General features: G+C 35.2%; 1 protein-coding gene across 2 annotated transcripts in view; it reads right to left on the reverse strand.

The window, feature by feature from the left end:
- Positions 1-482: 482 nt before the first annotated feature.
- The window catches only part of LOC116340041, a 124142-nt gene continuing 109983 nt past the window's right edge, over positions 483-14641 (reverse strand). For both annotated transcript variants that reach the window (XM_031766202.1, XM_031766204.1), the window contains 6 exons: positions 9552-9913; positions 8749-8901; positions 7949-8360; positions 6892-7686; positions 6070-6778; positions 483-5954 (listed from right to left, as the gene is read on the reverse strand). In XM_031766202.1, the coding sequence (XP_031622062.1) occupies positions 4716-5954; positions 6070-6778; positions 6892-7686; positions 7949-8360; positions 8749-8901; positions 9552-9594 (3351 nt within the window). In that variant the 5' untranslated portion in view covers positions 9595-9913 and the 3' untranslated portion in view covers positions 483-4715. The remainder of the gene's footprint in view (positions 5955-6069; positions 6779-6891; positions 7687-7948; positions 8361-8748; positions 8902-9551; positions 9914-14641) is intronic.

Here is a 14641-nt window from a genome sequence, read left to right on the forward strand (position 1 = left end):
GTTGTTTTGTGACTTTGTGTCACTATGATGCAGGGTAAATGTAATGTAATTTTAACATTGAAATCTTTATGGTGATGCGCGTCCAAAACTCTCTGTTTAACCCCCTTTCTCTTCCTCCTGCTCTCTCTCTCTCTCTCTCTCTCTCTCTCTCTCTCTCTCTCTCTCTCTCGTTCATTTCAAATTTTAAATTGTAATATTTTCCAGCATATCAAAATGTGTAACTACCAACATGAATTCCATTCATATTCCATTTCAGTTGCTATTGTTTTTCACCTTTTTGATTTTATGCTGTTGTTCGGGCCTAGAATGCGTAGCAATTTGATAGCTTTCGGTCGTTTAATGGAAAAGAAGCAACAGTAGCTCACCATGTCAGATGCTCGTTTGCTTTCGTTTGTTCGCTTCATAAAAACCAAAATGACTATTTTGCGATTCATTTATGGATGTTTTCGGTTATGTTGCCCAATAAAAATGAAACATGAAACTTGGTTTTATGCTTAAATTTTATTTATTATTTCGTATAAAAAAGGACACAATTTAGTTAAGTTATTATCTAAAATGTACAAAACTTAATTTAGAGCTTCATTTCCGCATATATTATGCGTCAGTATATGCGTTTGTATTTGTGTGCGTGTGTATATCTGCTGTAGATTTCGGTGTTTTTTAAGCTTCGTAATTTTTTTTTTCGTTCTCAACTGAAATTCGATTTCGGTGGAATTCAGACGAATTGGGCTATAAATTTGTGTACTTGACAGGTCGGAAAGAGTGTAAAATGTGTATGCGGTATTATGGGATTTTAAGAAATTTTACAATTCGAATAACTTTTAATACACAGAAAGAGGGAAAACCAGCACGACACACAGTGCAGCCGTTGATTTTATGTTTGTATTCTCAATTTTTCTTTTGTTTCGTGTCGATTTGTGCTGTGCCATTTCTCGTTCATAGTTTATAGCCTCGAATATTTTCTCTTTCTCTGGCTCGTCATTCATTACACACTCGAAATCGAATACTTTTTTTTACGCATTGGAAGACGCCCGACCAATAATAAAAACTGACGCAAAATAAAGTATATGCATTCATATAAAAAAACGCACGCACATACACACAACTAAATTGGAATAATAAAAAAATGATTAATGACACCGGCGTCTATGGAATAATTTTACGTAAATTTATTTGCTGTTTTTTTTTACTCTTTCAATCTATTTCCTTACATATGTAGTTGAACTAAACGGCTATTTAGTTTATTCTATTGTGTGTCGCTGTTTATGCAAACCGTATTTATTGCATAGGCTAAAGTAGGCATTATTCGAATCGATTTTGGAATGTGTACACGTACGGGGTGAAAGAGGGATTGAGATTGAGAATATGTTTTTCAACCAATTTGAGATAGATAGAGAGAATGCGTGACTTTCTACACGTGAAGAGAAACAACGAAAGAAAAAGAAGAAGCAGAAACATCAAGAATGAGAAAGAAGAAGGAAGTAAAATGCAATTGCCATACGCTAGTGATTGTGTGTGTATGTGTTAGAAAGCCGATTTTGTTGAATAGAGATTATCTAGCAGAAATTATTTGCAGGCACTAACAAGAATTCATCACGTATTTTCCGCTGTGATGGTTCAATTTTCTATTAACAAATTTTCTATTTCCGTTCAATTCAAGCGTGGTATCACTTCATTCTCTATTTTCCATATTCTCCATCATTCTTTCCCCCTTTCTTCGTTCCATTGCCCCCGCCCATTCTCTCTCACTGTGTGCAGCATGAACGTGTTGGGCCAGTACATTTTAACACCAATATGCATTGTTGCGCTTAATCTAAATTGATTTAAGCATTGGCTGGAAATAAATGGCTGGTTATATGTTGACGCTGCACAATTTTTTTTCAGCCCCGTTCAATATATTGGATGGATGCGTGTAATAAAACACACTGGAATAATTTAAAAATACCAATACTTATGGTCTATACATTTTAAATTAATGCTAAATAAAAAATAAATGATAATGGTAATCATTTGATTTGATCAAACTGTGAAGAGATAAAGGGACAAACTATGTTTGCATATGTTGAAAAAAGGGATATGACATGAAAATCATCATCCAAAAATGTGTGTTGACAGGAAAATGATTCAAAATAAAAAGAAAACGTTTTAAACAATTGGATACATTCTAACTTTTCCTCTCACCGTCGATTGTTTGTTTCTTCGTCGCTTTATGTATATATTGTGTGTCTTTTACACTGAAAAATGTTCACTGCTGTTTTTGTCACATTTAAATTGCTCGTTTTATAACGTCTTCGATTCGTTCTATGATTCTTCGACGCGTTCGACGTATTTGTAATATAAATCTATTTCACACTGCCGCTATTTTCCATCATTGTGAGAAGAAGAAGAAAAAAATACTTTGCCATTCTGGGGTCTTCATTGCTCTGTTTTCTTTTGCCTCGGGAAGCACATCATAAAAATAATGGCGTTTGTTTAAACACACGAGTGCAAAAGGGGACCGATGTTAAAAGTGATGAGGTTGGTAATAATGATTGTGAATCCACTTTTCCATAATACGTATTCAGAGAAGTCGAGTCACTGGGTGGTATGCATACATAGGAAAGTGTATGAAATCGATTTCGCCAGTTCAGCAAGTGGAAACGATCGAAAAATGTTAACTTTTAATGCTTCCATTATTTAATTGATTTTTCCCTTGTTTTCTCCAGAATATTTGTTCATCAAAGTCCCAGCTCCGATATAAGGTCTTCAGTTCAGATGAAATGAATATCAGCACTTTGGTAAAATTGAAAAAAAAAAACGAACGAGCGCTCATCAAATAAACGTGTATGAGCAATACAATGAGTTTTTTTAAGAGTACGCCATGCGATTTATGTATACAATATATATTTCACGATGAATATGATTATTATGCTTCATAAAATGACAGTGACTGCGAACTCAATCGTTTGACATAATAGGAACGATAATATTAAATCAAAATTCATCGCTGTTGTTTGTACACTATATATGTGGCACATCATTCTTTTTGTCTTGTCGTTTTCGTTCGGGATCTGAAGGAATGCTCCGGCAAGCAATCGCGAGCGCAATGCACAACAATGTGCGGATGCTAAATTGTTTTCAGCTCATTGAATTTCACTTTGCCACGTACATGTGTAAGTGTGTGAGTGTGAGTTTGTGTGTTGTCAATAGGAATGGAAAATATTACGATTGAATAGTGTGAGCGATGTGAGTAAGGAGAAAACAAATGGAACAAGAGACACTCGTGTAAAAAAAAACGAGCAAGAATAGCATCTCAGCAACATGTAGAAAATCTGAAGCGATACAATTTTGATATGTACGATTCATTGTGAAAAACAAACGTGCAAATTTACTTTACCGAATAAACAGAATATCGCCGAGTGATTGTGTATTTCATTGTAGTGACAAAAAGAAAATGCTTGAAATGACATGAAAACATCTCTCTTCTTTATCTCGATTCATTGTCGACACACGCAACGAAACATATTAAGACAATCGAGTAAATCTTTATGTATTATTTTATATGTTGGAATTGAAATCGGCAGCAACTTTCAACGTAGATATTTCGTTGTCAATTTAGTTTTTTCCCCTTCTTGTTGTTGTTTGGCGCAACAACATCAAAAAAAAAGTTTTTCGAATAATTTGATTTCTCTTCCCATTTGTGAGCATTCCACTGTCACAATATTAATGTATGAAATTGTTTTTCCAGCATTTTTCGCTTAACATTTCTATTACTCTCCAGATATTGTGTACAAAACAAATGCTTGAACTCACAAGAATATATGTGAAGAGAAGGAATTAAAATGAAGTAATAGAAGTAGCACCGAAAAGCACCCATGAAAATCTATTTTATTTACACTTATACTATCTAAAAAAAAAAATTGCGAAATGGAATGAAATGAAACGAAAAAAAAAAAAACAGAAAGAACAAAATGTATTATAACATAACATTTACTCGCGATTCAATGCTAAAAACCACGACTCATATTTATGCCATCGGCTTTAGCTATGTCTATATCCATAAAGCGCCTGACGCTATGCAATAAAATGTTGGAGGGTAAAATGATAAATTTATTCAGTGACAAATTACTATTCAAATAGGAATTCAAATTTTGATGCACGAAATTCGTGCACTGTATTAAGAAAGAGAGAGGGAACGAAATAGGTAGGACACAAAAATAAATAAAGTTGGATTTTAAGAATTTTTTGAGTGAATGAAGTTGGCGAATGTGTGAGACTTTTCACCCAATTGGTGTCTCGGAAAACAATTAAATGTCAAATATTAAAAAAAAATGCAAATTAAAATGATTAGAATTTAAAATTGAATGGTGATGGGTTGTTTGTAGCGGTTTACTCCTACATTAATAGACTTTTACAATTACACCCCAATCACTTTTTCTGACCAAACTAACAATATTTCGGTCATGGGTGTCGAATGTTTGTTTAACGAAATACAAGGTAAAATTCGTATCAGATTATGACAGATTTCGGCCACATAGCAAATGTAATTACAAAATATAGTAAAATTGGAATGTGTTGATTGAAAATAAATTTGGCTAACACGAACATTGTAAATTTGTATTATTTAGCAAATCTATTTCTCTCTCTCTCTCTCTCTATTCATCTCCTGCATTCTTCCTTATTTGCGAATCTATTGATTCGTTCACTCTTTTGCTGACTACATAAATTGAATGTGATTAACCGACGAATGGAAATTGTGCGTATGGAGCTGGAAAGTATCCGGGGAATGCAGCTGTTGGTTGTACGATTGGTAAAGATTGTGTTACGTAAGTGGTTAATATGGTTGGTACAACGTTCGTTGAAAAAAGTGTCGTATATGCTGTTTTTGCGCCAAATGTTAATTTCAAGATTTTGCTTCGTGTTTCGGTGACCATAGTTTGTGTTACGATTGGAGCTGTTGTAATTTGGAATTGTTGTGGTTGCTGAAATATTGGATTGATTGGTGGCGGTATTGGCAACTGAGGTAACTGAGGCAACACCGATGTACCAATCTCATATTCTGTTTTGCTTACAGTTGCAACAGGTCGTGATATTGTGCTAAATGTTGTTGATACACCATTGAATATTGGAATCGTATGCGATTCATACAGGGTTTCAAGTTTAACGATTGGCTTTGATGTGGTTATTATGCTTGGAAATTGGGCGGCTGCAGCTGGATTCAATATCCGCAACAATGCCAATTGCTCGGCACTCAAACTTTGCATTACGGGATCAATCAATGCCGACGATGTTTGATGTTGTTGGTATTTTTCAAGCGATGGCGTGATTGATTGTTCGTTTGGTATTTTTGTTGAAATTTTCTTCTTTGGTCTCAAATGACCTTCTGGAATGTTTGATTTATCCACTTCGGATAAATCAAATGATGAACCAATATTGGCCAAATCCAAATCGTCGGGCAATTCATGTCGTACAATGTCTTCGTCGTCGTGCTCATTATCATCACCGAAATCCAATTCCAAATTCAATTCGGATCCGGCCTCATCTAATTTACTATTGAATTCCTTTAGTGCTTTTGTTGGATTAAAATGATAAGCATCCATTGGTGGTAGCGTTTTTGTGGCCGTCACTAGACGCGTTACCAAATAAGTTTGTGTGAGTGTGTAGCTAGTTGCATTGCCACCACCTTGATGCAGTACCGGTAATATGTGTGTCTTTAACATTGTTTGTGTTGTGCTAAATGTTTCGGTTAGAGTTTCAAGTGGCGGTGTTTCAATGTCAGATGCTAAAATGAGCGGCGGCAATGTAGCAATGCTTGAATCCAATAAATTATTATCACGATCATAGTGTGCGGTTGTAGCCAGAATATTTTCCGTTAATGGACCGCTAATTGATGATGTGACACTTGGTTCGGGATCTAATGTTTTTTCAAATGTTGATGTTACCGTGACATATCGTGTATTTCGCACAGATCCAACCTGAAAACGAAAAAAAAAAACACCAAACATTTTATTCGTCGCGATATTCTTTTTTAACTTTCAATTTCGAAGGGAATTGACATTTTAATTGTTGCAAAATGCTTTTATTACTCACTTGATAGGTGTATGGTGATTTGATGGTTGCAATTTCATAGTAGGTATCCTTAAAATCGGCTGGCGTTGAAATTTCCACTTTTAATGTTTCAATGGGCAATTTTTTGCTAACAATTGCATTGTCCAATGTTTCACTATCGTCCAATACATCACCATTAACCGAACCAGATGAATCAAGATCGGTTTCGGTGCCAGACTGTGATTCGGACACAACAACTCGTTCTTCTACATCTCCCGATTCGTGATGGCTGCTTTCGTCATTTTGTTCACCATGATATGCAGACGATTCATGTATTGTTGGTGTCATGGACTCAACATGCGGTTGTAAATCTTCTGAATTCTGCTTTCTGATTGTGACTCGCGGTTTTGGTGTAGTTTTATATTGCCAACGACCTGGTTGACGATTTAATTTAAACTTATAAAAACTGGATGTTGTTTGATCTTGTTGTTCGACTGCAGCCGGTTGAATTTTTGGCTTGAAACGTCGGGTGTAGATTCCGTCATTGTTTGAATTTTGCTGTTGCTGTTGCTGTTGCTGTTGCTGTTGCGGGTGTTGTTGTACGCTTGTTTCTTTTAGCGGCGCATTTTGTGGCTTAAAGCGGTTAGCTTTATTCCGACGATTTACGTATGCAGTCGACGTTGGTTCGCTTAATACAGCCGACACCGTTGTTACTTCAACACTTCCGGATGCTGGTCGATTGAAGCGACCGCTGCTTAAGCAAAAAGAAAAAAATCAAAATGAAAATTAAAATAAATGAAAACGATTTAATTTTCACTTCGGCTCAAGTGTCTCAAGGGAATGATTGCTTTTAAATGAATTTACCTTTTTTGTGATTTATTTATGGTGCGATTTTTCTTATACGATGCCGTGACAGCGGCGGCTGTTGTAACTTCAACTGATGCTGATCCATCGCTATATTCGACATCATCTTTTTGTGCGGACGACGATGACGATGGTCGATTGCTACGGAAACGATTTTTAAAAGTGTTTGACGAAACGGCCGGACGTCTTGAATTCCGTACGAGATTTTGTTTCGCTGAGCTGCCATAAATTTCATCAACTTCCTCGCTTTCAACGGAAGCCGATTGTTGTTGGTGTTGCTTTGCAGCCGATGTCGATTCAACCACATGCGTTTTCTTGGGAATATGCGGTGCGGCCGTTTTTAATACACGCAACGAATGTGTTGGTGCAATTTTTGCCTTATTACCATTACCATTGTAAATGTGAGATGTGCTTTGCAAAACTTGTGCATATTTACCGGATATATATGTACCAAGAACGCTTGTTTCATGCACAGTTGTAACACCATCTCTGACAACCGTGCCACCTAATTTCGTAACCAAACCGGTTGGATGAATATCATCACTACGTGGCTGTGCTGCTACTACCTGCGATGGATGCACTTTTTTATTATTACCATTATTATGATCTTGAATGGTACGTGATTTAAGATTGTATTTTGAATTTGGAATTTTATTATTGGCGGGCAACCGATATGTTTCTTCGGTAAGTTCACTTGGTTCTCTCGATAAAAATTCATATTCCGGATCGTTGATGTTATTCTCGACTGGTGTCAGCTGATCCAAATCTTCGCTGGTATGAATCTCAACGATGCTCCTACAAATAAAATATTCAAACGAAAGAAGAATAAGAAGAAGAAAAAATTGCTTAAATTTTTATCGAAAATTAATTCCAGCCACTGCGTAAAAATGTGCTGAAACACTTTGTGTGCCTATCGGCTAATGATAAAATAAGAATTGAATGAAGAATGAATGCATAATTTGCCTATGTGAGATTTCGAATTGGAAATGATGAGAAGAAAACGAGAATGAAAGAAAAGATGAACAAACAATAAAATGAAATTTGATAATCAACGCACGATTCGGATGGCGAGACACCGCCAACGACTTCAACGCGACTCGGCAAAATCGTTGAATATTCACGTGAATTGGCTCCATTGCCACCAGCATCAATGGCTTCAACATGTACAACCGATTTTGGTGGTGATAATGGTGGTAATTTTTTGCTGTTCTCATCATCAATCACTTCAACGTGACTGGACACAATTTGCACTTTTGATGTTGCTGGTTTAACTGGTGCATTTTGTGGTGTGATCACCGGATTTGCTGCGACGACACGAACAACACTAGACAATTGCTTCGTTGACTTGGCCACTGGTTTTGTAGGTTTAATTTCCGGCTTTGATGTCGTTTCTATCACCGGTTTTGTCTCAATCACCGGCTGTATTGTTTTCGGTGGAGCATTTGTGGTGGTTGTCGATTTTGGTGGTTCTATCGATTGTAAAAATGAAAAAAATGCAAAACACTTTCTTAAAATCAATTGATTAAACTACAAGGTATGTACGAAATAATAAGAAGATAGAAAACAACAACAAAACAGACAATTCAATTTCCTTTTTCATTATCAAATCGAACAATTTAATTTGAACACGAACCGACCACAATATTCTACGGAATATGTTGTTGGTGTCTCGTTTATTCAACTCGTTCCAATGAAAATTGATCGCATTTTCTTCGAAATACCAAAATTAATTCGTTTGAATTGCTTATTTTAATATACCAGCTTTTCCAGCATAAAGAGTTCGTTTCTCAAAATCTTTGTTCGACCAACAAACGAAGAATTGGAGAAAGGGCAAGACATTTTAAATATAAGACTCACCTGGTGGTGGAGCACTTTGTGGTGAAAATACCATTACCGTATTACCAATGGTCGTCGTAAAATCTAAAAATCCGTAAACCGTTTGCGTGACTAAATTGGATGGCGCTTGTGTTGCGTGCTCGGCTGCTGTACAACAACACGCACTTCCTAGTGCTGTTGTTTGAATGGGCCAAAGTCGTCGTCGTCATCGTCGTGGAACAGCAATAGCACATGACGATGGCGAAAGTATATTAGAGAGTAAAATAGAAGAATAAACAAGCATACGAAAATGAATTTGCTCAGAAAATACGAAAATCAAATCAGATTGAATGAATGCAATTTAGTTTTCACCGCGTGATCTAAACAAATGTGCGCTCAAATAACGAGTATATTTTGTATATGCAGATTTCGTTGACTAGATAAAATTGGATTAATTGCTTTTTGCTTTCATTTTGCCTCCTTATTTATTTGCATTTGATTTTGCCTCGTTGATTGAACGAGCCCAAACATCATCATCATCATCATCATCATCATCATCATCGTCATCGTCAACAACAACAACAACAGCAGCAGTAGCAGCAGTTGCAACAACAACAATATCAAACAAGAAATCAGCGCATAATAAGCAAACGACCTGATCAACGTGTGTATCTAAACAATTGTATTCGATTTTCAAAAGAGGAACCACGGCTGCCTCTGCCGCCGCACATCACGTATTTTATTGCATTCATTCACTTGCTCCGTTCCATTTCGAAACATTATATAGTTTAGTTTGTTGTACAACGTACATATATATTTGGAAAATAGAAAATTGCAATATTTACCTAATACTAAAGCTAGCGAGAAATGAACGCTTGTCGATTTCATCCTGTTTAATTGTGTATCTATACACTACATACACTTATCAATAAATTAAGACAAACAATGATCAAGCTCAAAAGCTTTCTCACAAATGCGAACCAAACACAATTATTCAACTGCCAATATTTGTGCAAGTTTTTTTTTTGTTTTTGTTGTTTGCATATGTATTAGCTTCAATCATTTACTATCTATCCTTGTTTTCCTTGAGTTGTATTTGGCTTCGTCGGCAAAACAACACTGTCTGCACTAAACTATTATGTTCTTGGAAATCGTCTTTTTTTATGCCGGTTGAATTTTCGCGGTGAATAAATTTCGTTGATTCAATCTGAAAATGAAAGAAAAAAAACGCTGAATAAATTTAAGTCATTTTCAATTGGTGAAAATCGCATTATCACTTAAATAGAAATATATGCATTTTTTTCATTGAATATATAAATGCATATAACTGTAGTAAATATAATTTATTAGTATTCAATATAGTCAGCCATTTTTCCGTTTTGGAAAATCAAACGTGATGAGAAAATTGAAAATTCATACTGGATCTTTCTCGTTCTCTTCTTTCTCTCTCTCCATTCGATTTATGAATTATTCATGATATCAAAATTATATCATTATATTCATTTACACTTGCGAACTGTACTATTTGCATGCATTTCGGAGACAAAATGCAAGAACTACACTCCATTGATATTTTGAGTTGTAATTTTGCCAAACATATTTAGTTAATAATGTCGACAAAATCAATAAATCGCTTATAGATTTCCAACTATTTTCGACACCATATCTCTTGCTATTACTCCATGTCCCGTTGATCTGCATGATTATTTACATAATTTCCATGGAATACATTTGGTAGTTAGTATTTTTTTGTGTGGTTGCAATGTGCGTGTGCGTAAACTATGCCGACCAAAAACATTGTCACGTTGCATTTTAATACATTATAGCGGTAAGGTAATTCAAATAAAATCGCTTCGAGAGCTTTATCAATTCAACAAAATCATGAAATCATTTTCATGAGCATATTTTCAATCAAAATGATATTATTAGCGAACACATTTTTCCCAAATGGATTTACGTGTTTGCTGTGTGTGTTTGAATTGAAAATGTTGCGTTTTATCACGCCATCTTTTGGACTTGTTGCGCCAGCAGCTTTAGAAAAAAAAAATATCATCCGTTGTTTTTTGAATAAGCAGAGAGCCGAGAGAGAAAGAGGGTGAAAACTTACCGAAAATGTTTCTTTTTGACAAGGTAATGTGTTTTATGATTACAAAAATGATTTCTCATAAAATGAACGTTGAACACGACATGGCAAAACCTCTGGCTACATGTTGGTATGCAAATATTTATATGGTGGTCTTTTCACTGATTTTCCACAATAATTTTCGTACATTTTTTTCTCTCTCTTACTGTTGTCCTCGTTTTGTTTGCGACAAAGCGCCGCTGCTGCTCGGAAAATTAGCATACAAAACTTCCATAATTCATTGTGAAAACACGTAACAATTGTTTGTTTATTTGTGAAACAATTATGCTTTCTAATCGAATGAAAATGGAATTGGCCATGTGCATAAATCGATTTATGCTGCGTTTACCTTGCCACTGATGTATTATGCAACAAATTTTGTGAAGTCATCAAATGAATGAGCGAAAGAGTGATAGAATGAGATGCAATGTTAGAATTTCAAATGTAATCGTCACTACACTCCGCTTCCAGTCGACCATTGTTGAGATTGCTGTTGAGTGTACACTGTACACATACATTTATATATATAAAACATTTGCAAATCATTTGCATAATCGGCATATATTTAATTAACACGAAGCACGAGCGCAAGAAATGAAAATAACATCAATCGGGCTGATCGACGGTGTTCTATATCTAAATATTGGATCAGTCAAATTACAGAAATAGAAATGTTGCTGATTATTCACATTCAACCGTACTAAAAGTACATAGTGTTGAATTGAGCGAATCCAAAGCGAAATAGCTTATTTAAATCTTGTAAATGTCCTGAATTTATTTGCACAGCTCATAACCACACCCGATTTCTCGATTCGATGCAACGAAGAAAATAGTTGTCGAGCCTGAATTTTACATGGTTTTCGAATTGATTTGAAATATGTGTGTTGTGTTCCAACTTTACGAATCCACACACACACACATATTATTATAATAAACAAAATGGTAATGATGATGGGCCACCGTTTTGCAATCCAATTAGCACACTCAGATCGGCTGACCATTAACCACTAGCTATTAATCAAATTTTGCATACGAGCATGCGAGTGTATCTGTGATCACTTATCCAAAATTAATAATACAAAACCAAACATATATCTGTATTTGTCACGCTGTGATGCATTATGTGTTTGTGTATTTGTGCTTCTTTTGCGTCAGATAATGTACTCACATTTTAGTTAATAACAAATAGCAGACTGCAGACACAGCAGCTTAATGTGTAAAAGACAAAAATACAGTAATGAGAGTGAAAAAAGAGGTGGATCAACTCTACATTATATTTTCATGTATTACATTTTACATTCTTTCACTTTGGATCTCAAAATTTATCAAAAGTTACCTTTTTGCACGTTATTTTTTATGGTAAGATCTTATATTTTCTAATCGAGCTTTCTGAAGAACGCAACGTTTTTTCTATTTTACTGTCTCATAACTGTTGATGGGTTCAAGTGAGTTTATAAAACATCTCTACGAACCACTTGCTTCAAAATTCCATGACCATTTGACTTGAATAAAGAAGCAAAAATATCCAAGGATTTTTACTTAAAAAACTGAGAGAGAGAGAGAGAGAGAGAGAGAGAGAGAGAGAGAGAATTTTTGGTATTCTTATGTGTGTAAGGAACAGACAATATATTTAGCTGCCGTCATCTGGATATTTCAGCTCATCTGTTTCACTTCTATTGTTTTCACTTCGTATCATCTGCTGACGATATCCAGATGAGCTGTAATATCCAGATGACGACAGTTAAATATCTGCTAAGGAAACTAAAGACGTTTATATATTTAAAAAAAAGAGAATCAGAGAGTTGAACTATTTTCCTGCGTCGTAAAATTTATATATAAAAAAGTAAAAATTTTCAGGACTGTGTTGATGTATGCGTCAGATTCACGTGTAAATGATTCAAACCCCAGTCAATTAAATGTGCTGTCATATAGCAATATTGTAAATTATGAGAACACATAAATCATGTAAACACTGTGAACATTATTAGAAATTTGCTAAATGCGTCATTTTCAGTCGTAATTGTCATTTGCCCAAGTGCGACTAAAGACAATGGACAAGTTATTCCATCGTAGTGAGAGACTTTAGCAAGTAAATAAATGATGATATACGAATATTTGTAAAATTAAATAATTTACATTTACATATAAAACACGTTGACTGGTTTTCACGTAAGTTTTCACAATTTTGGTATAAAATGTTGCCTCATCATCATGATGAATAAAAGATCAAAGGCTTCATTCGCGTAACTAGAGACAAATGTAACGATGAGAGTAATTCTAAAGAATGATGGGGTGACATTACCAATCATTATAAATGTATCATGCAATGTAAAGAAAACTTTTATCGAATCGAAAACCGTTTGTCGCAATAAATTCGATAACTCCACAGTACTCCACAGCGCATCACAGCAATGAACGCAATCCTATATTGATATGTTATGTTATAAATATTAAATGAGTGAATACGAATAGAATCGTGATTAATAGTTTATTTGTGAATTGAAAACTCGCATTTGAAAAGATGATGATTATGATGATGATGATGATGATGATGATAATAATACATGTAATGTAGTTTGTAAGTATATGCGTCGGTGTCTATTATAATTAAGAGTTTTGCTTTAAAATATTTCGATTTGTGTAGCGAAGGAATTGAAAACGAATTTTTGGAAAATTAATGGTGTGTGATCGCATCGTATTTATTAAATCTCAAGTTACATGTATCACATATCGTAAAACGTCCATGCCAAAGTTATTGTGTATAAATGTATTTTCGGTAGTAAAAAAAACTATCGTCTCATCGTGAACGCATTCAAATGAGAATGGCAAAGAGCATTTTCATCCGAATGTATTTTATAAGGTTGAGTTAGAGAGAATATATGGAGTGGATTGGTTTTAATAAAAGTGCAAACGATAGAATTTGCTTCAACTGCCATTATATAACATAAATGATGGTAGTATAGTCATGATATTGTACACCCGTATCCATGGTTATTTATTAACATAACGAATTCGGTGCGAAACCGGCGTGTGCTCAAGAGTTTCGGCACACGCATATGAAACATCCGCCTCCGCCATCCTCCACACACACAAACAAACACAATCGGAATATGCTAAATATCATCAATGGTATAACATTTTCCGTGGTTAAGCACTTAGTTTTTATGATCGTTTTTGATGTTTGAAAATGAGTGCGCCTGCAAACTGGCCACAATTTTGCAAGCATATTGTGTCATTGGCCATGCAAAATACACAACCGTGCTCCAACCGTCAATTTATTGATGGTCACATTGCACACCGTTTGCCATAGCACCAATTTCCTCCGTATATCTAAAGAGCCACCGTCATCGTCTCGTTGACGTTTTGTACAATTGCCACCATATTGTGCCAGCATGTCGGGATATGCACGCGTGCTCGCACACGCTTAGGTGTTTGATTGGCAAATATTAGGGAAGAGAGCAGTTATTGCTTATTGTTCATTGCTTCATTAAAATGTTTGTACAGAAACAACAGTTTAATCGCTGTTACGAAAATTATTTTTGGCTTCGTAGTTGCAAAACATAAGCGCACGTTTACTCTCTTTCTCACACACACACATCATATAGAAAGACTCAATTCGAAATCGGAGATATTATGGGAATGGAATGCGTACGAAAAGGCTCTAGGTTACAATCACAACTGAATATTGGCTGAGGCTAACAATGCTTACAGTAATAACAATGACAGTAACCACTTTTAATTGGTTATGATATTCGATAATGTGTGCCAAAAATTACCTGGATGTACCTGGATATAAATATATGCAAATGTAGT

Source organism: Contarinia nasturtii, unplaced genomic scaffold, assembly GCF_009176525.2.
Source record: "Contarinia nasturtii isolate CC-2019 unplaced genomic scaffold, AAFC_CNas_1.1 Cnas_scaffold_630, whole genome shotgun sequence".
NCBI lineage: Eukaryota > Metazoa > Arthropoda > Insecta > Diptera > Cecidomyiidae > Contarinia > Contarinia nasturtii.